The sequence below is a fragment of the Pseudonaja textilis genome, chromosome 3 (assembly GCF_049901715.1).
Source record: "Pseudonaja textilis isolate UNSWEBS1 chromosome 3, rPseTex1.2, whole genome shotgun sequence".
Classification (NCBI taxonomy): Eukaryota; Metazoa; Chordata; class Lepidosauria; order Squamata; family Elapidae; genus Pseudonaja; species Pseudonaja textilis.
This window is the reverse complement of record NC_141992.1, coordinates 110,812,927-110,833,945: the sequence shown is the minus strand read 5'-3', so window position 1 is coordinate 110,833,945 and position 21,019 is coordinate 110,812,927. Positions and strand designations below refer to the sequence as shown.

General features: G+C 37.8%; 1 protein-coding gene across 5 annotated transcripts in view; it reads left to right on the top strand.

Moving 5' to 3' along the window:
* The window catches only part of AFAP1 (actin filament associated protein 1), a 60,005-nt gene that overhangs the window by 19,318 nt on the left and 19,668 nt on the right, over positions 1-21,019 (top strand). For all 5 annotated transcript variants that reach the window (XM_087930604.1, XM_026700973.2, XM_087930603.1 and 2 more), the window contains exons 5-8: positions 401-612; positions 4,543-4,722; positions 11,496-11,585; positions 14,462-14,546. In XM_087930604.1, coding sequence (XP_087786730.1) covers positions 401-612; positions 4,543-4,722; positions 11,496-11,585; positions 14,462-14,546 — 567 coding nt within the window. The remainder of the gene's footprint in view (positions 1-400; positions 613-4,542; positions 4,723-11,495; positions 11,586-14,461; positions 14,547-21,019) is intronic.

Genomic DNA, 21,019 nt, shown 5'->3' with positions numbered 1-21,019 from the left:
ACCTGTAGTTAACTTTTCAGTCATGAACTTCTAGGTTTATGTAATTTTTAAAAATGTTTTTTATGTATAAAGAAAATTTTGCCAGTTAAATATTTTACCATTTACCATTATAAGAATATATAATCATAAAGAAAGATTAGCCATAATTGCTTTATTACTTACATGTTTTAGCTTTGGTATTATTTATTACTTCAAAGTTAGCTAATTTTGCTTGTAAAGATACATATCCATAGAATTAAACCTATGGAGTATATAATTCTCTGTTGTTAACTTTTAAGGCAAAAGTACATTTTACTAAATTATGAATTTACATAGCACCAACTGCTTAATTCCAGATGTGACTTTGTTCATCTGTTATATGCAGATTTTATTTTAATAGAACTTTTTTTGCCTTGTTAAGATTATGATTCTGATGCAATGAGTAGTTCGTATGAATCTTATGATGAAGAAGATGAAGATGGAAAAGGGAAAAAAATGAGACATCAATGGCCTTCTGAGGAAGCATCAATGGACCTTGTAAAGGATGCTAAAATCTGTGCCTTCCTTTTACGAAAAAAACGATTTGGACAGTGGACCAAACTGTTGTGTGTGATCAAAGAAAACAAACTGTTGGTAACTAAGCCTTATGGATTTTATTGAAATGCCAGTTGCAGTGTATTTAAGTCCAGAATTATGTTGGAAAGTCATCTGTATGGCTCAGTTGTATTTGCTTAAGTATCATGATTTAATTTGTCTTTTCATGGCTTAGATCAGGGGTGTCAAACTCAAGGGGCTACTCTGGAAACAGTGAAGGACCGGCCCACAGTGCTGCTGCCAGCGAAAACAGAGCTCAAGAGGGCTGTACGTGTCCCTTCCAGGCTCCATTTTCACTGGCAGAGGGCTGCAGAAGGCCATCGCAGCCAAAAACTGGGCCAGGGGGTTGCGCATGACCCCTAAGTTCCATTTTTGCTGGCAGAGAACTGCAGGAGGCCGTCAGGGCCAAAAATGGGACCCGGGGTGCTGCATGCAGACCCCCCAAACTCCATTTTTGCTGGCAGAATGCTAGCAAAACAAAGCAAAAGAAAACAAAAGGAAATATGTTTTTCCTTTTGCATTTAAGCATCCAAAAAGGAACAGGAAAGGAGAAAGGGAAAGAGGAAAGACAAAGAAAAAGAAGGAAAAATGGGAAAAGAGCAAGCAAGGAAAAAGAAGGAAAGAGGGAAAGGAAGAAGAATGAACAGGGAAGGGAAAAGAAAAGGGAAGGTTGGTTGGTTTACCATGTTTAACACTTGGCCACCAGCAGCACTGCTGCCCTTTCACCATCCCCTTGTCTCCTATGATAATAGATAATCAGAGTTGGAAGGGACCTTGTAGGCAGGGGTGGGTTTCTACTGGTTCTCTCCACCTCTGTAGAACTGGTAGCTCTGAAGAGCAGCAGACATAGAACCGGTTCTATGTCTGCTGATGTTTTTGCCCACCTGCCCACTCGGGCTCTTACCTGATCTTTATTTCCTGATTTTTGGGAGGCTGCTTCAGCTGCTGAACGAGGCACAGCTGCGGTTAAGAAAGCAGGAAAAGAGGGCTGTTCCAAAGGCTGCTTCTCTGCACTCAGCATGCTGGTGACGATTTACAGGCGCGTGGCTCACAGCGTGCAGGGAAGCACATCATAAATCACCAAACTTTGTAAATCCAGAACCGGTAGTTAACTCTGTCATATCCTACCCCTGCTTGTAGGTCATCTAGTCCAACCCCCCCCAAGCGGGAGACCCTACACCATTTCTGAAAGGTGGCAGTCCAATCTCTTCTTGAAAGTCTCAAGTGATGGTGCTCCCACAGCTTCTGAGGGCAAGGTGTTCCTCTTCCTGACCTCTCTTAGTGGTCAACCATCCTATCACTGAGGGTACTTTGGTTACAAAGCCAGGTCTCCTTGTGTGGAGAAGGAATGGGCCTTCTTCTCACCCCACACTTTGCTGTCCTGCATACACCATGAGGCACAGCTCAGGGAAGTGTGGCTGGGTTGGGCTGTGGGGTCCCAGTGCCCTGGGAGCTTGAGGGCCGGGCTGGGTGCTTGCCCTCCACTGCCTAGGGCTCTGGACAGCTTGCGCTGCCATCTGGGGGTCATCCATGTGGCCTGAAAGGGACGGCAAGGGTCCTCTGCAGGACAAGGGTTTGGCACTGTCCCTGGTCTTGTCTTCCGTTGCTGGAGACAATGGATCCCCCCAGCCCCGCCCAGACCACAGTTGCCCCTGACACGAGTGATGTTGGGCTGCCCGCACCACCCCAGTCACGTCCTCCTGGCCCGCAGTCCCCCCGAGGTCAAACACAACCCTGATATGATCCTCAATGAAATTGAGTTTGACACTCCTGGCTTAGATAGTTCTGCACAAAAAAGGAGGTAGCTAGTACCTAGCTTCTGCAATATATCCTTGATTTATTTTCCCTGAAGTATGATTACTTACTGGGATAGAATGGGCAGTCAAGAGTGCAAACAGTATTTGAATTTTGACTGAATTATAATTAATGGTAAAATTTTGCAGGAGATTTAGGCAGGTTGAAAAAGAAGTACAGAATAATTAGATTGAAGAATAAGTAAGAAATCTGTGCATGCAGTGCTGGTACTTAGAAGCCATCCTGACATTCAGACATGCAAGTCTTGATTTTGCCCTTTTGCCAAAATCCATCCTCAATTTAGAATAATTTAAATAATCATATTATAATAATGAACAGTGCTACATTGGAAGGATAATACAATTATTGCCAAAAGCTGGCTGCTTTTGACAATTGGTTGCCAAAAATTGATCTTGAAGAAATTTCTGTTTTGAGAACCTTGATACTGTTGACATGTTCATTAAAAAGAAGTATTGGAAAAGCATAATCTTGGAAAGTGTCAGAAATAATTGTTATTTATATATTCCATTTACATAGCCACCCAACTCACACAGGTATATGGGCAGTGTGCAATAAAACAAGCAATTAAGAACAAATCTAAAATAACCATTACAAACTATTTCACACAAAATATAAATAAGACTGCAGGAGAATGGACCAATATCCTACAAGCAATATTGCAGACTCCATAAGATCCTTGAGCCGGCTGGAAAAACCTGGTTTTGATTGATTTCTGGAAGGCCAATAGGGTTGGGCCTAATCTCACCTGGGGAGAAATTGTATTTCAGAGGGTGGGTGCCATGGCAGAAAAGGTTCATCTCCTGAATCCCATCACATGAAACTCTTTCATCAGCTGGAACCCATAATGTTTTTCTTCTGCTGGATGTGATGGGATGATGAGATGTATCTAGGGAGAAGCAGGTCCCTCAAATAATCTTATCCCATGCCACGTGGAGCTTTAAAACTCAAATATAGCACCTTGAATTGAACCAGGAAGCAACCAATACATGGAGCACAGGTATAATGTGTTGTTCTAGGAACACATATAAGAACTCTCTGTGCTACATTTTGCTCCAGTTGAAGTCTCCAGATGCTTCGGAGTAGCCCATCTAGAAGTAGTACAGCAGCAGTCCATTCGGGAGGTGACCAGGTCATGAGTAACTGTGAGTAGAATCTTACATTACACAACATGACATGAAGTTGTGCAAAAGCCTTCCTACCCAGGTTTGCACTTTGAGCGGGAGTCATGAGCCCAGAAGTCCCACCGATTGTGCACTGGGGATCTTTGGGGCATTGCAACTCCATCTAATACCACAGATGGTAAAGGAACTGGAAGGCTCTAAAACAAAAGCCAAACAGTCTTGCCATAGTTTAGTTGAAGCCTGTTCTGCATCCAAACCCTGACAGTCTCTAGACAGAGACAGGGCACCACAAGCATAATTTACTTTGCCAAGAATAGAGAGGTATAATCAAGTATCATCAGAATATTGAGGACACCTCACCCCATGGTGACAGATGATCCCATCCAGTGGTTTCATGTAGATGTTAAACGAGCAGAGAGAGCACCAAACCATGTGGAAACCCACATAGTAAGAGACCGAGAGTGGGGTCTCACCCCCAATCAGTGTTGATTGGCATCAACCTCATAGAAAAGAAAAGAACCAGCCCAGTTCAGTGCTGTCCGTTCTCACTCTACCAAGCAGATCCAGAAGAATACTATGGTCAGTGATATTGAAGCCTGCTGTCAAGTAGAGATAGGATGGATGCACTATCTACATCCTGCTCCTGCCAGAAATCATCCAAAAGCATGACTGATGCCATTTCCATCCCATGCCCAGATCTAAATCCTGGCAAAAAGGAGTCTCTAGATAATCTATTTCATCCAGGGTCTATTGAAGCCACATTTTCCACAGCCTTTCCTTAAAAAGGGGAGATTGGAATCGGATGTAAATAGTCCAGTGATATGGTTCATATTTCACCTGAGGTTAATGCTGTTCTTTTTTAATGACAATTTTTGTCTTTATTGTAGCTATAATATTATTGCCAAATGGGTTTTTTGCCGTTGTTAATTTGTGAATAATGGAAAGATCATGTGAATGGAATGGTTTATTTAATGTGAAGTTGATGTTTGCTCACTGAAGTTTGATTCTCACCTCCTTATTTTTGTCTTTATAGTGCTATAAAAGTTCCAAGGAGCAACAGCCTCAGATGGAACTGTTATTATGTGACTGCAGTATTACATATATCCCCAAAGATAGTAAAAAGAAGAAGCATGAATTAAAAATTGCACACCAAGGTCAAGATGCTCTGGTTCTTGCTGTACAGAGTAAGGAACAGGCCGATCAGTGGCTTAAAGTATGTCATGTTATAATCAATTCCATTGCTTATCCTTCCATTGATTAATTTAAGACCAAATAGTGATTGATAAAATGTATTTAAAATATATGAGACCTTAGCATAAAATTGAATATGTAAAATATTAATTTTGCCCTATAATTAAACTTGTAGTGATATAGGAATTCAGCCAGTCAGCACGCTTAAGTACTAAATTAGAGTTGTACGTTAAACATTACTCCCTTCTGACTCTAGCATAATTATTTAATTCCAGTATACTAATAACAACGTGGGAGAGGACAACTTCTGTTTTACAAAGTATTAAAATTTGGAAGCAACAGTGGATTTGCTGACAATTGCAAGTCTAGATGTGGCCTGGTTAAATTTATTATTGGGTGACTAGAGGTACATTTAGCACAATTATATCTTTTTCAATTATAGTTAATTTCGATTTTGAAAATAGAACAATACTGAATCAGAAAGTCTTACTTAGAAATGTGTTGCATATCTGCTTATTTTAAAGGAATTGACCATTCCAAAGTATTTATTCCTTATGGGTATTTGCTCTTTTAAAGCACCTGTCCCAAATATTTAGGTCAGATAACTTAAACTCTGAGGCCTGGTCTTTAAGGGGAGATGCCGTGGACTCCTGCTATGACTGGCATGCCCTTTCATAATACAAACCATAGCCAGTTGGGTCATATTATTTCGTCCTGAGGATCGGTATTCAGAGCAATCCCTGCTTTAACATTTTAATCTTTAGAAAAATAGTAGTTTTAGGCTTTTTCCCTCTCATCTGCAAAAATCTTTGTGGCATACTGATAGTGTCTTGATACTTATTGGTTCATGTTGTTTTCTGCTCATATTTTGATCCTGTACCTTAGACATGAGAACAGGAAGGGAGACAGGCAATATTTTCAAGAGTTATATTTCCAAGATTTAATAGATTCTTTTTCATGTGTACAGATTTAAGAAAATAAAAAACAATATTGTACTTACCTATAATTGTTGCAACTACAGGAATATGCCAAGCCTCACCTTATGTGCCTTGCAGGGGTTATGAAAAAGCACATCAGGAGACTTGCATGCAGATAACAAAGTTGTCTTCATAAAAAAAGTTAATCCCCAGAACAAATCTTTTTCACTCCAACATATTAGTTATTTGTTTTGGTTGATTGCCATTTGTACCATCGGGAGGGAAATAAACATATCTAATAAACAGTCATCTAATTTAAATCATTCTTAAGGATAATAATACAATATCCTGAAAAAGTAACCACAAAGTTCTGTAGAATTCAAGCTCTAGAGGCATTTGAATCCCGTCAAACTGGGACGGAATTTGGTAGGAAACTAGTGCTATAGAACTACTGGTAGAATAATACTTCTTTTAGAATATTAATGTTTTGTTTGCAAACTTCTTCACCTTCTCTTCAGGTATTGAACAGAAGGATGGACTAGAAGCAGACACATCTCTCTCCTTGCTCTGTTAAAACACCCCTAGTTTTTAATTTATGTAGCAAACAGTTTGGGATGAAAACAGCTACCCTGATAACAGTGAGGGGCCTGAGTTCTGTCTTGCTGGAATGACGAAATCTATCTTTTGAAAGAATGCATGATTTCATAGGCATAGCTGATAGCCAAATTATTCTCTTTCTCCTCTCTCTGACTTCTATATCTTTGTGTAGCCAAAACTAATTGCCTCTGGGATAAACAGAAAATGTGAGCAATATGCTAAGGGTCACTTGAAGAGGCAGAAGCACAAATACAGAATACAGAAATATTTGCACAAGTAAAAGGGATACTTAAATTGAAATACAAATCACATCAGGTTTTTTTTAAAAATCCATACAGATATGCTGCTTAATGTATTAAAGCAACAGCATTTTCTTTAGCTTATTATATTGGGGGAGCGGGAGAGAATGGGCAGGTTAGGTTAGAATTTTTTTCGTAAAGGAAAAACAGGAAGAAGCAACTTAAATGTTTCAGTCAAATTCTGTAATAAAATAAATACCAAGAAATATCTTGGTTTTGTAGAAATTATGCATTTTATCTTATTAATAAACAGCTGTGGTCCTGGCCAAGAATTGTAAGCTAGAAATTAGATGTAAGCATATTGTTCTGCTTATGCAGTAGAACAGCATATTTTCTTCCATGCCTCAAACAAATCCCTTGGAACATGCATTCTTGTTCTAATTTTCAAATATCTCAAAAGGGAACCTGAAAGAGAAAGATTTTTGCTTAAAATTTGTCCCATAATTAGTCATGCTTATGTAATTCCCACAGTTTGTGTGTGTGAGATAACGATTTTTCAAAAGAATTTTGAAACATTACAACTTTGGAGGCAACAATAATAGGCACGCTGGAAGATTAACTAATCTCACTGTCATTTTGAGGAGAAGGATAAAAAATTTTCTTTAACCATTACCATCAGCTTTATTTGAAAGCAGATTCCACTGTATCTCAAACACTTATTCAGAGTGTTTAGGCAGTCTATTTATTTATTTATTGAATTTATATTGCTGCCTATTCACACATGGTGACTTAAAGAGGTTACAGAATATAAAATCTCATTTAAAACAATAAAACTAATTAAAAAAGAAATAAATTATTATAATAAAATAAAATCACCCCCCACCCTCCGTCCTGCAACAGCAGATCACATGAGCCATTTAATGGGCTCCATCCCGTTCTGGATTCCCCAGACCCACTGACAGATCCAGGTCTTCAGCGCCTTCCAGAAGAATATTAGAGTGGGGGCCATTCTAATCTCTGGGGGAATGATGTTCCAGAAAGAGGGAGCCACCATGGAGAAAGCCCTTCTTCTGGGTCCCACCAGGTGTATCTCCCTAGGGCAAGGGTGTCAAATTCGATTTCATTGAGGCCGCATCAGGGTTGTGTTCGACTTTGGGGGGCCAGAATGAGTGTGGCCAGCTTGACGTCACTCATGTCAAGGGCGCCTGTGGTGACCTGAGCACTCTGCTGGCAAAAATGGACTCCTGAGCTCCCATTTTTGGCTGGGATGGCCTCTTGCAAACCTCTGCCAGTGAAAATGGAGTTTGAGTGGGCCACTCCTGAGCTCCATTTTTGCTGGCAGAGGTACCGTGGGCCAGTCCTTGCTGTTTCCAGGGCGGTCCCATGGGCCAGATCTAAGCATCCTGTAGGGCCAGATCCGGCCCCAGGGCCTTGAGTTTGACACCTGCCCTAGGGGATGGAACCCGCAGCATTCCCTGCCTCCCTGCTTTGATGAGTTGGGTAGATATGACCGGAAAGAGACGGTACCTCAGATAACAATGCAGGGGAAATGGGGATAGCATTACCTGTATTCAGGGGTGGGCTTCAAAAAATGTAGCAACCGGTTCTCTGCCTGGTTGCTGGGTGGGTGTGGCCATGGTGGGCATGGCCTAGTCAGCCTCCCGCACCATGGTGGGGGGGGGGCTGTTTTCACCCTTCCCGAGCTCCACAGGTTTTCCTCAAGCCTCTGGGAGGGCATAAACAGTCTCCCCAGTCTCTGGAGGCTCTCTATAGGCCAGAAATGAACCACGCAGGCCCTGCACTTACGATTTGGGGAACCAAAATGGGCCACGTGGGGACTCCTGGGAGAGGCAGGGTGGGCAGGGCTAGCCAGGGGTGGGATTTGCCGGTTCACCAAACTAGCCATAAAATTAACAACCAGTTCGCCCACCCTGCCTGTATTATAATGTTTGTGTTATAAAGTGTCATCTTAAGAATTTACTGCCTTTCAGTAAATGTCTCTGGTAGACCCAAAGAATTTTACATGAAGTAATTCCTTACGAACTCTCATTGTGGCTGAGCTTTGCTGCATTTGTTAAATAGTGGTTATATGTTAGATTGCTTACAGTGGAACTTAAATAAAAGTGGATTAATAGAAATGCTGGTTCCAGTTAGGGTTGTTAAGCGAGGACTACTTGTAAAGTGATTTTCAGCATCTCATTGTCTAAGAGGAAGCAGTTAGTCCATCAGTAAGATCAGTTGCAAGTAAAATAACAGGAAGTATGCTATTTCTTTTTTTTCCAATACGTTATTTTTAATACTAAAAGTAGCTGCATACCTGTGCTTCATGATGACACTATGTGATTGGGCTATGCAGGAGAAACCCAGTTCACAATCTGTTGGCTCAGTGGTGGTTGGTGATTGAAACACATAAGGGAATATTGCTCCCGCCACCTTAAGTCTGGAAGCGGTTCCATAGGTGGAGGGCGTAGACATTTTGGTGAGGTACCAACGTTTAGTACCGTAAGGAGCCATAAACCGCTGCTGAACTCTCCAGTAACCTCTGATGTTCTGGCATGGAGAAGATGGCTTACATCAATATACCTCAGTGCGATGCAAAGACCAAGGGTCCTCTCAAGAAGAGTCTGCTGCTGACTTTTACAGCTAAAGGATAATGGAGCGTAATGGCAAAGAATGCTACTGTCATGCCCGTCAGAGTCTGAATCTGAGGAGGAAGACGAACAGCTGACAGGGAGTGGGAGTGTGGGTCTGCTGGCTGTGGAGGAAACTGGGGAAGGGCAAAGTCCAGCTGGGCAGAGCAGGAGAGAGGTAGAACAAGGGAGAAGGAGTTCAGAGGAAGACCCAGGCCCACCCCCTCTTCATCCTCGGGCAAGCAGGGAGGAACGGAGAAGAGAGCAACGTGGGTTGCATGGAGGAGGAAAGGGCCCTGACTCCCTTCATTAGCCACAGCTGGGAAGAGAGTTTAAAAGAAATGCATGCTGAATGTGGCAACTTCTGTGAGCAAACATGAGTTTGTCTTGTGTTGACTGCTTATCTGTGTTCCTGGTGTCTTCCCAATCATGTTGAGTTATTGACGTGCCTTCATGTCTGGAATTCTTGTTCCTGCCCTGCCAAACTAATTACCTCATTTTGCCTTGATTGGACTTATAGTTACAGTTTTTATTGTCCACGTTTTGGACTTGATTCTTTGGAACCAAAGGCTGTTCCTGGGACAGTTTTTCTACAGCCAGAAGGTAACCAGGATATTGGAGGCAAAGTTGGAGCTAATAAACGGACTCTACTGATTATCTGACCATGTTGCCTTTGTGCCATGCCCCGGTCATCACAGCTACCTACTGCTGTTCCGCAACCTTGTGAGGCATCTGGTAGCTGGAATAGAGTTCTTTTCAGGGGGAGGGGGAGTAGAACTCCTTAGCATCAGAGCGTGTTAATTGCTGTATTAAGAAATAGTAATGATCTGATGAACATTTTGAAAAATCCTTTCTTAGCCAACACTTAGAAGCCAAGAGGAACATATGTGCCAAATTTCAAGTTTGTAGGCTTTACGGTTCTGGAGTTTTCGTGATGAATGAGTGGTACTTGGCTTTTTTTATTTATTTATATATTTATTTATTTATTTATTTATTTCTTGGTATTCTGTTATTTACATACTGTACGATATATGTAAAGTAGAAAATAAAAATACATATTCTATGCATATGCATACAATTTAGGATATCAGTGTTCGAAGCAGTATAATTTTGATTATAATAGGATTTATTTCAGACAAAGTTAAATTTAACATTGGAAAAGAAGAGATAAAAGAACACATTGTGACATACGCCAGTGTATTTGTTATTTAATAAAAGTTTCAGTCTTAAGCTAAGTTACTTCTAAGTACTTTGCCCATCTTTTCATTCATGTTAATGTTACTTTCATTGTTTATTTTTATTGTTTCATTGCTTCACTTATTGTTATGTTTACATTTTTAATCATTATTTTTCTGTTTTACTGTGGTAAGCTGCCCAGAGAGCCCCACAACAGGATTGGGTGGCAAGTAAATTTAAGCAAATAAATAAATATTTGATATTGAAGCTCCTTTATAGTGTTACTTAATATATGTACGTGAGTGTGACTATATGTGTGTAATATTGTTACAGGTAGTCCTCAACTTACCATAGTTCATTTAATGATCATTCAAAGTTATAACAGCACTGAAAAAAATAACCCCAGACTGTTTTTCAAACTTACAACCGTTACAGTATTCCCATGATCAAAATCCAAATGCTTGACAACTGACTTATATTTATAACTGCTGCAATGTCCTGGGGTCCTGTGATCCCCTTTTGCTACCTTCTGATGAGCAAAATCACTGGAGAAGCCAGATTCAATTAATAAGTGTGTTACTAACATAACAACTACAGTGATTCATTTAACAACTGGGGAAAGAAAGGTCATAAAATGAGGCAAAGCTCACTTAATGGAAATTTTGGATTCAATTGTGGTCATAAGTCGAGGACTACCTATACATGTCAATAAAAAGAAAACATAAATAGACAAAGTTACAAAATTAAAGTACGAAGAATAAATAAGATAAAATAATAGCATTTTAAAACAGCTATTACCTCTTTTCGAGTTGGAAAGTTCAATTTGAATTTAAGCTGCCTGGCATTTTTCCAGGTACATATGTATATAAAAGAGGAAGAATTGGGTGTAAGTAGGAGATGAAAAGAAGGAATATTAAATCTAATAAAAAACAGAAGGAAGGACTAGAGACATATTATATAAGCATTCCTTTGTCCAGAATAAGAAGCTTCAGATCTGGTATGGAACCTTTTATCTGTAGTTTTAATGCCTTCTCTTCATTTCATGCATAAGGTGCTAAATGAGTAGAAAGATACTTTCGGGTTTGCTACTCTAGCAAATTCTCATTCTCTAACTATCAAGATTGTAACTGGTCATTTGTTTTTTTTAATACTATCTTTTCTGTTTCAGTATAAGCTTTTATACGTTTTTAAAGTTTCAAGAAGATACCAATGAACTTTCCCCCCTCATTTTTAAAGGTAATAAAGGAAGTTTGCAGTACCTATGTTGGCACAGTGGATTCAGATGGACCATCATCTAATTCTGTGTATAAGACTGATCTGGAAAAGGTAATTAAATTGCAAAAACAAAACACAGTATGGTGCTTTCATTTTGTTCAGAAATCATTTTGAACCAGGAGTCCAGAATTATTAAACCTCCAAGGAGACGAACAATAGTGTGCTGGTTCATGCAACCCATGCATCTTCGCTTTAGTCTTCTGTCCATGTGAGTTGCCAGACAAATTTAGCAGGAGTTAAGTTGGGATTGTGGTTTGTTTATTTGTTTTAGTGTTTAAGCAAGGCAACTTTGTAAACTAATTACAAACTAGAGTTTATGGTGTGGCCCATAAATATAGATTATGCTCTGGTGTCTCCTCAGATTATATATACACCGTGGCTTAATAAAGTATGAACTGTAGAGTCAAGTGATGTGCAGACATGGCCATTGAATCAAATGTCTCTAGTTTCTATAACATTTAAAGTAAAATGCTAAATTTCATTGTTCGCTATTAGAAATCAAGATTCATCAGTTTTGCTAATTTCTGTGCCTATGTATAATTTCCCTATTCTATATTATAGAGATAGCAATAAATGCTTTTTCAGGACAGGCTTACTGTATTTGAATAATGGGAAGACAATTGATATCATTTGGCTTCATTTAGTTCATTTTTAAAATATCTTTTTACATTTCTGATTGGCTTATAGCAGGGCTGTCAAACTCACGGCCCATGGGCCGGATGTGTCACGTGCTGCCCACACCCGATTTAGTAGTGAAGGAAAAAAGTCACGATATGTCACATGATGCAGCTGTGACGATGTGAGTTTGACACCCCTGGTTTTTACTCTATATACCAAAATATATGGTATTTGTGGATTAAATCTAAATAACAAATGTCCTTATGCTATATGTCAGAGCATAAAATATATGGTAGATTGCTTATGGTGGTATGGGATATGGAATATGGAAAAAGCAGCACTACTGAAAATTTAAAATTATACCACTGTGATGTATTGCAATGGAAAAAAGTTGCCCATGCCGTTGCTGTTTCTTGCAAAATAAAAATGGGGATGAAGATGTCTAAATTACAGACTTTGGAGAGTTACCTAGAATAGTAAGATTTGCAAGAACATTTCTGAGGCTTCTCTTGTCTCAGCAGTTTTATTTTACTTATTTATTTAAATTTTATTGGAATTCTATTCTCTTAGGAATATCTTAAATATTCACAGGCACTTACTGTCAGTTTATAAAGTAGACTAGTCTAAGAAATACACAGGAATACACAACAGACCTAAAGCTACTTTTATTAGAACAGCTATAGCAACAGAATTTTGCAAGTCTGAACTTCCTTCCCCCTTTAACTTAAGGAGGGAGGCTGCCTGAGGCATTTTTTGCACTTGCTTGGTCTAGGCTCACTTATCTGACCGTTGCCTTGGCAGCAGATCTTCCCTATGTCCCTAAAGGCTATCCTCTATTTCCAGAGCAATTATATTTTAGAACCACAAGGGATGATGATGGCACTGTTTGTGATGATGATGGTGATAACTTTTTTAAAATTTCTAATCCACTCAATATTTTCTGGGGGATTAAAAGCAATAAAAGAAGAAAATATAATAAAATGTTTAAATTTAGCATAGTTACTTATTATTCTTACTTTCTTTTTAGTATTTCTATTTATAGGAGTGTCTGTGGGGATAGTAAAAAAAATCATGATGGTAACCACAACTCTACAATCAGAAGATATAGATAGATAATTAGAATTATGCAAATTTATTATTCAACAATAAGCAATTTCCCTTATTTAGGGTGGTTAATTTAAAAAATATATATTCATATTACTATGACCAGAAGAAACATTTCTTTTTTTTAAAAAAAATTAAACAAAAATAAACGGCTACTGTGAATATTATTTCTGGCCTAACATTTGGCAAAAGGATCTCTGCCTATTTGTGCATGTAAGTATTTTAAGAACAGGCAGCTTCATTAATCAAACATTATTTGGAATTCAGTACAGAGAAGGAGAGCTAAATTTTTCTACAATCTTTTTGCATCTGTTGTTAAATGAGTCACTGCAGGTAATAGAATCATTCAGTTAAGTGAATCAGGCTTCCCTTTCGACTTTGCTTGTCGAAAGCTGGTTGGGACAGTGCAACCGTCATAAATACATGCCAGCTACCAAGCATGCAAATTTGGATCGTGTGACCAACAGTCATAAATTGAAACCAGTCATAAGTCATTTTTTCCCAGTGCCAATGTAATTTTGAATGGTCATTAAACAAATGGTTGTAAGTCAAGGAATATTCTATGCATTTCTACTGAGTGGAATGTTTATGGAGGTTCTCAGTCATCTAGGTCATGGTTGTCCCAAAGGTGCTTTTTCAGTTGCCTCTTGAAAAAGGAGCTTTGGACTGAGTGGGATGAAATAGAAGCTAGTTAGAGAAACAACTTTTTATTTTCTTTATAAATAACTTGCTGTTGTTACGTATAGTATCATAAATTCATAAAATAAATCTGCCATTTTCTTTAGTACACATAGGATATTACAGATAATTTGGTTATACACAAAATTGGTTTTGCTATATTACACGTGTTTAAAATTCAGTTTGGATTTAATAGATGATCTCATTTAACCAATATTTCTTGAGACAATGAAATGGGGAGCTTGCTTAATATTACAGTAAAAAAGGACCCTGAGCCTTTAAAGTTACAATGACCACAGAATACAAAGAAGTGATTACAGCCTTCACATGTTATTCCCTGTGAACATTGTGTATATCAGCATTATGTTGAACATAAGATGTAACACTTGAATGGTAAAAAACATAATTCCTGACAAAATAATTCTTGGATGTGTTGTGTTTGCCTCATAGGTAGACGATGTTTTGTTCTTTGATTCACAATAGATTATTCTCAGTGTAACTATATTAATAATTCTTTTTCCATCCAGAAACTGTCCTTAGAAAGACCAAGTTCTGATGGAGAAGGTGTGGTAGAAAATGGCATAACCAACGTTTGTAATGGGAAAGAACATGGTAAGATGCTGCTAATAGTACTCAAGTCAAATCATTATATTCACAAACATTGTATGCTGAGAAAAAGTAAAAAATACATTTTCATAGGCATAGCCCTGGAAGGAAATGAAAGGTCAATTCACTACACTTAAAACCTCTTGTTGTCAACAGAAATAGTAATTGTATCAAGGTAGTAGGCAGGTCTTTCAAAAAATGAAGACATTTTTAAAAAAATATTTAAATTTAGTTTTCTTAATTAACTTTAATTTTTTAGATTTCACCAGAAATTTAGAAGGAAATAAAAAATGAAAAATCAACCAGTTGATCTGAAAGAAACTGGAGCCTGTACTTACAGGAAAACATTAGGAAGGGGAAAAAATGAAAAATATCAAGCTGCTTAGAACTTCCTAGAGCACTTTCGCCCCAAACAAACTAATAGATATAGTCTTGACCCAAATGTGGTGAGGGTATGAATAATGAATAGAAGCTTAACTCTTTTTTAATGGCATTATTCAAAAACATTAAGGTGAAAAAATAGAAATTAAAAAATTGCTTTAAAGTGTCAACTTCTTAAATATTGGTACATGAAATCACAATTGTGAGAGAGTAAGGAAATTTAGAAAAGAAAAGAGAAAAGGAAGCTAAACGTTAATCCAAAGATTTAAAAAACACCTAATTGGTTATATTGTTTTGTACTTCATTAGTAGCTTTCTTTTAAAAACTCAAAATCCCTGACCAGTCTAAAAACCCAGCAATTCATATATGAGAGAGAATTTCCTGCAAGTAATTAAAAGTGGAATGAGGATGCTCCCTGAGTTACCCTTCACCACTTTAAATTTGTGATTTAATTAATGCTTTATTGGAGGATGACATCGATGAGACACTACCACCTTCCTGGTGTCAGTATTGTTCTTAATAGCAGCAGTCAACATTGTCAGTAGGGTAGAACTAGTGCCAAGTCAACAAGATCAAGAAGCCAGAATTCAGTTTGAACTAGTTTTTTTAAGGCAATAAAAGACCGTAAGGCTCTGGGATCAATTTTCCGTTCCTAAGTATTTTGTTGAATAATAGAAAAGTAATGCTTTGGAATTCAAGTAGACCTTGTTATGCAAAACAAAATATATTGCAAGGATTTCCCAGACGGTGCTCTGAACTGTTACTCTATTGAAAATTCAATTGCGTTAAAGTTTGGTCAATTTATAGGTGTCTTTTGAAATGGCCAGTTGGACAGGTAGCTCTGCATCCAATTCATTGCTTTTGTCCCTAATATACCACTGAGCCTTTTGCTCTTTTGTTTCTAAAACAAAAAGGACTTTAAGCCAAGATGTGAAGTTGATGTAATTAAGAATATCAAGTACAAATGTGTAGAAAGTCAGGTTATCATAAACAACTGCTAGTAATTGTTGGGTTAAATATGCATGCAAGTTTTGCATTTACCTAATTTAATTTTCTTTCATGTTGGAATATTTTCAATAGGGAAATTTATGATAAATCTATTCTAATTTAAATTGATTAGTTTTGTTTGGAGATTGACAATCCATTTAGATAAAACTAGGTAGTAGCTCTTTTAAATCCACAGTTTTTTTTAAAATCAAGATGGTGGTTGCAGTGATGCAATTGAAACTCTTTGTATCTGAATACCACAGTGACATATGGAAAAAAGGTGGGGCTTCAATCACACAGCCAGTCATATGGCTTTTTTGAACATACTCCTTCCTCTGGGACTTCACCGAGATGGGCCCTTAACAGAATTTCCAAGAAAGAAATTCATGAAATGTATCAACAATGTCTTCAATTGAAGCTAGGTTCAATGATTTCCAAGCACCTTGAGCAATACCAGAGGCTGGATTAAATTATTTTTTTAAAAAATTATCACAATTACCAGACCTCATCTGGGGTATAGCTAGTTGGAAAGATATCTTCCTGAAATTATCTAACTTTGCTTGGAAAATTGTAATCTCAAGACAGTTGGAACTACCAGTACTGGTTTTCCCTGAGACACTTTGCCAGAACATCCTTAAAACTGGAAAGGAAGATCCTAGCCTTCTATAGTGAAACTGGCATGAAGCTGCAATAAAGCAACTTATGTAGTATAAGCACAGGTTAGAAACCACACCTTTTGTCTGGACAGTCTTTTTTCAGAGTTGGGAAAGACTGTATTGAATAGAAGTATGAATGGCAACATAACCACTTCAATTAATAATGGTTAACCCTATAGCACTGCTTTTCTGGAGGTCTACAGTAAGGTGGTTTCATTAATTTCAAGTAGGTTGTCTATATCACACCTTTTAAGCACATTTTGGGAGGGTGCCATTTTTAGAAGGTAATAGATGTCTAATAATGTGATTTGGGTTGCACATTATTTTTTCACATAATTTCCAATCCTTTTTTTATTTACTTTTATGTTTACCCAGGTTATAAAAGTTTAAGTGTAAAACATTGTTTTATAACCCTTCTTTTTAAAAAATCCTGGCATTTGACATATTTTTTATTATTCCAATAAATGTGAGCATAGGACATAAACTTACATTTCCAATTATGGTAATCTTTTTCATTTTTAGATGGTGAAATATAAGTCAAATAAAATCAGAGATACAAAGAATAAAAAAAAGAATAAAAAATCATGATTTCAGCTTCACTCAATAAAAGTCCATTCAAGTTCTAATGAAGATGCAGTGATTCAATAAGTACTCATTACCAAAAAGCAGAATTTCGCAACTCTCTGTCTGTATCATTTCAGGGAACTCTGTCTGCCAGTAAACAGTTTATATAAAATTCCTCAGAATGACATCATTTTTTTTCAATACAGACAGAATTAATGTTAGAACATCAGAATAATGCTTATATGGTTAGAGAGTAGGCCTCTATGACTCAACCTTCCTTCTATTACATTGGCTTAATTTTGGGCAATCTGAATGTTACTGTATCTACAGTGGACATAAAAAGTCTACACACCTATGTTAAAATTTCAGGTTTCTGAGATGTAAAATAATCAGACCAAGAAAAAACAGTTCAAAATTCTTTCCATCTTTAATATAATGTATAAACTCTACAGTTCAATTAGAAACAAACTGAAATATTTTAGGGGGAAAATAATAATAAAAATCTTAGCAATAAATTGGTTGCATAAACTAATACTTGTTGAAACACCTTTTGATTTTATATAAGAGCATTCAGACTTTTGGGGCAGAAGCCTGCAGCATGGCACATCTTTCCTTGGGAATCTGCCTACTCTTCCTTTGCAAAAGTGCTCCACATGGATCAGCTTGCAAGGTCATCTTGCACAGCCCTCTTCTGGTCACCCCACAGATTTTCAATTGGATTCAGGTTTAGGCTTTGCCTCTGCCATTCCAAAACTGATATTCTTCTGGTGAAGCCATTATTTTCTTGATTTGGAGGCATATGCTTTAGGTCGTTGTCATGTTGAAAAGTGAAAATTTTCAGCATTTTAAAAGAGACCTGAAAGCTTTGTACCAAAATTGACTGATATTTGGAACTGTTCAGAATTCCCTCCACCTTAACTAAAGCCCCAGTTCCAGCTGAAGAAAGGCAGACTCAAAGCATAATGCTCCCACCACCATACTTCATTGTGGCTATGGTGTACGTTTTGGTGAGGCACAATGTTATTTTTGGGCCAAACATGCTTTTTGAAATTATGGCCAAAAAGTTTGACTTTGGTCTCAACAGACCATAATAATTTTCCCATATGCTTTTATTAAATACAAGTTTTTGAAAACATGTTGCCATGCTTTGATGTTTTTTCTTAGTCAGAAAAGGCTTCCATCTTGTCACCGTAACCCACGGCCCAGACATACAAAGAATATGGAGATTGTTGTCACATATACTGTGTTTCCCCGAAAATATGACTTACCCCCAAAATAAGCCCAAGCCCCACACTCCATCCTACTGCCTAGTTGCTTGCAGCCACAACAGGGCAGGAGGCCAGGTGGCACTGCCATGAGGTAAAGTGAGACAGGTGGTGGGGGAAGAGCTGCCACATGCGCCCTGGAAGGACATATGCATGCCTCTGAGTCTCCTATTTCATCGCCGGAGGCCTCATCAAATGGATCTCCAGTGAGAAAGGAGCAGTCCTTGGGCCTCCTTTCTTGTCAGCAAAGCACTTTAGGACTGCGTCCCTGTAGGGTTCAGCAGCCCTTTTCAGAAAGCCTTTGCCAGTAGCAATAGAGCTTCAGAGGGAGGCACCCGCCCCTCCCAAGCTCCGCTGGTGCCAATAAAGGCTTTTTGCAAAGGGCTGCCAAAGCCTACAGGAACGCAATCTCCTTGCAGGCTTCGGCAAGGAAATGGCAAACTGAGTGAAGGCCTGAAGGCCTGAAGCCTTCCCTCCATTTGCAAATGCCCAGGCTTCAATTCACAGAACTTAAAGTGCGAGATCACATGAGATGAGTAGTACGAGATATTGTACTACTGATCTTGCATGATCTCACGGTATGTTAGGTCTCTGTTCTCTGCAGATGCATCGAAGGCCTGGAGCAATGAAGCAGGCAAACAAAAGCACAACAGAGAGGAGATATTTGCAAGTAAGTCTTCACAGGTGAGGTGCCTATGAAGACCTGGTCAGGTGGGGGGGCGAATGGGAGCCCGAATTGTACAGAGATTTTGCAGTCATTTGTAAGAGCAAACAACTGCCGTGGTGCTGCAATATTCATAATTTTGAGACTCGTTTATAAACACTAGGGGGTACTTATCACGTAACTTTGAACATTCACTAAGGGAATGCTCATAACCTGGGGATTACCTGACCTGACTACTATTTAACATCAGTTTGAATATGATTGGTTAATTCTAATCACAGCCACATCCTACTTGTAAGATGGTATGCACAGTTATGTAATCATATTGTTCATTTGTATTGTTATTTTTCCCCTCAAATGATTTCAATGGTTATTCAGTTCAGTTGTATTGTACAGCTTATACGTTATATTAAAGCTGAAATAATTTCTCTTGGACTGATTTTTTTTACACATCAAAAACCTGGCATTTTAATAGGATTTTAACTTTTTATATCCACTGTATCTCCTAAAGTTGCCAAAGGGAGAGCGAACTATGATAGATGCCTAGCATAGGAAAGTGTCACTGGGAAACACTGAAATACCAGTACATTCTTAATTTGTTCCAATTTTAATATTCTTTAATATTAACTTTTCTTAATAACACTTAGTTTTTTAACACCTGAAAATAACAAAACTGGAGGGTAACAATTTTCTTGCAATGTTTTTCACCAAGTAGATAGATATCTATCAGATGTTATTAATGAAACCAACCCAATTGGAGTCAAGATAAGCCTTAAGTAAGCTAATAAAATTGCTTTATCAGATTTAGCTTCTTAAAAAAATCATCCCCTAGTCTCAAGAGTAATTCAAGGTACATCAAGGTGTCAAGAATAAGGAAGCTTAAAAAAATCTCACAGTGCTTTTTTGCATGGACCAAAATAGGTAAAAGATTATAGTTGTGCCATATATAGATGTTACATAATTATTTTTGCAATAAATAATTTAATACTGTAATATTATTGTGGGATAAAATTCCTATACCAACAGATGAAATCTTAAATGTCTGCTGTACTCTTAGGTTAAGGAAGCACAGTTATCATGTGCTATTTGCTTTCTAGGTATTGGAAAAGCACTCAGATATTTAAAGTTTATGTTTTTTGTGGTTTGTCTGCTTATGTAATATCTGTGAATTTTAGTGTTGTCGAAGAAGACAATCACTTTTGAAACTTAGTTATTTATAACCTGCTGTTTTTTCTTTGAATGGATGGGTGGAGGGGTCTTAAAAGTATTTCCTAAGAACATTATGAGTTAGTAACAGAACAGAGGCATCATCTGTGTAAAACAGATTAGCTAGTTGTTTATTTGCCAGGCTTGCCAGTGTGTGTGTGTGTGTGTGTGTGTGTGTGTGTGTGTGTGTGTAGCTTTTGCCAATATTTAATTAGAATATTTATATAAAAATAAACAAGAATAATGCCACCATATAGCCTTGATTCATTGTGAAAGAATGATAGAGGTAGGTAGATAGGTATGGTAAATGAATAGACAGACAGACAGACAATCCGTCCGTCTGTCCTCCTTCATTGAACAACAAAATGAGATACAAATGATTAAAAGACTTTTGTAAGAGCACAAAGGGCTATATTCATATTTACTTTTTTAGTGATGATCAACTGAGGGTAGATATGGTAATATATGAAGATTGAAAGGCTCAATTAAATTAAGACCTTTATTTAGAAAACAAATTGCAAACAATAGGAAAACCTACCAGATCACTTTTAATTAATATTGGAAATATTTGCTTTTTGAAAATATAAGTAGAAACCAACTTTGTTCACAAAGAAGGATACTGGTATATTACATGCAGGGAATCTACCTTTTTATGTCCTGCAATTCTTCAGCATTGTTGAAGAGCAATAATATATGCATTAAATGAATGCATTGCACCTGGCACAAGCCATTTGGCATTTTTACTGCTTGTTTCCG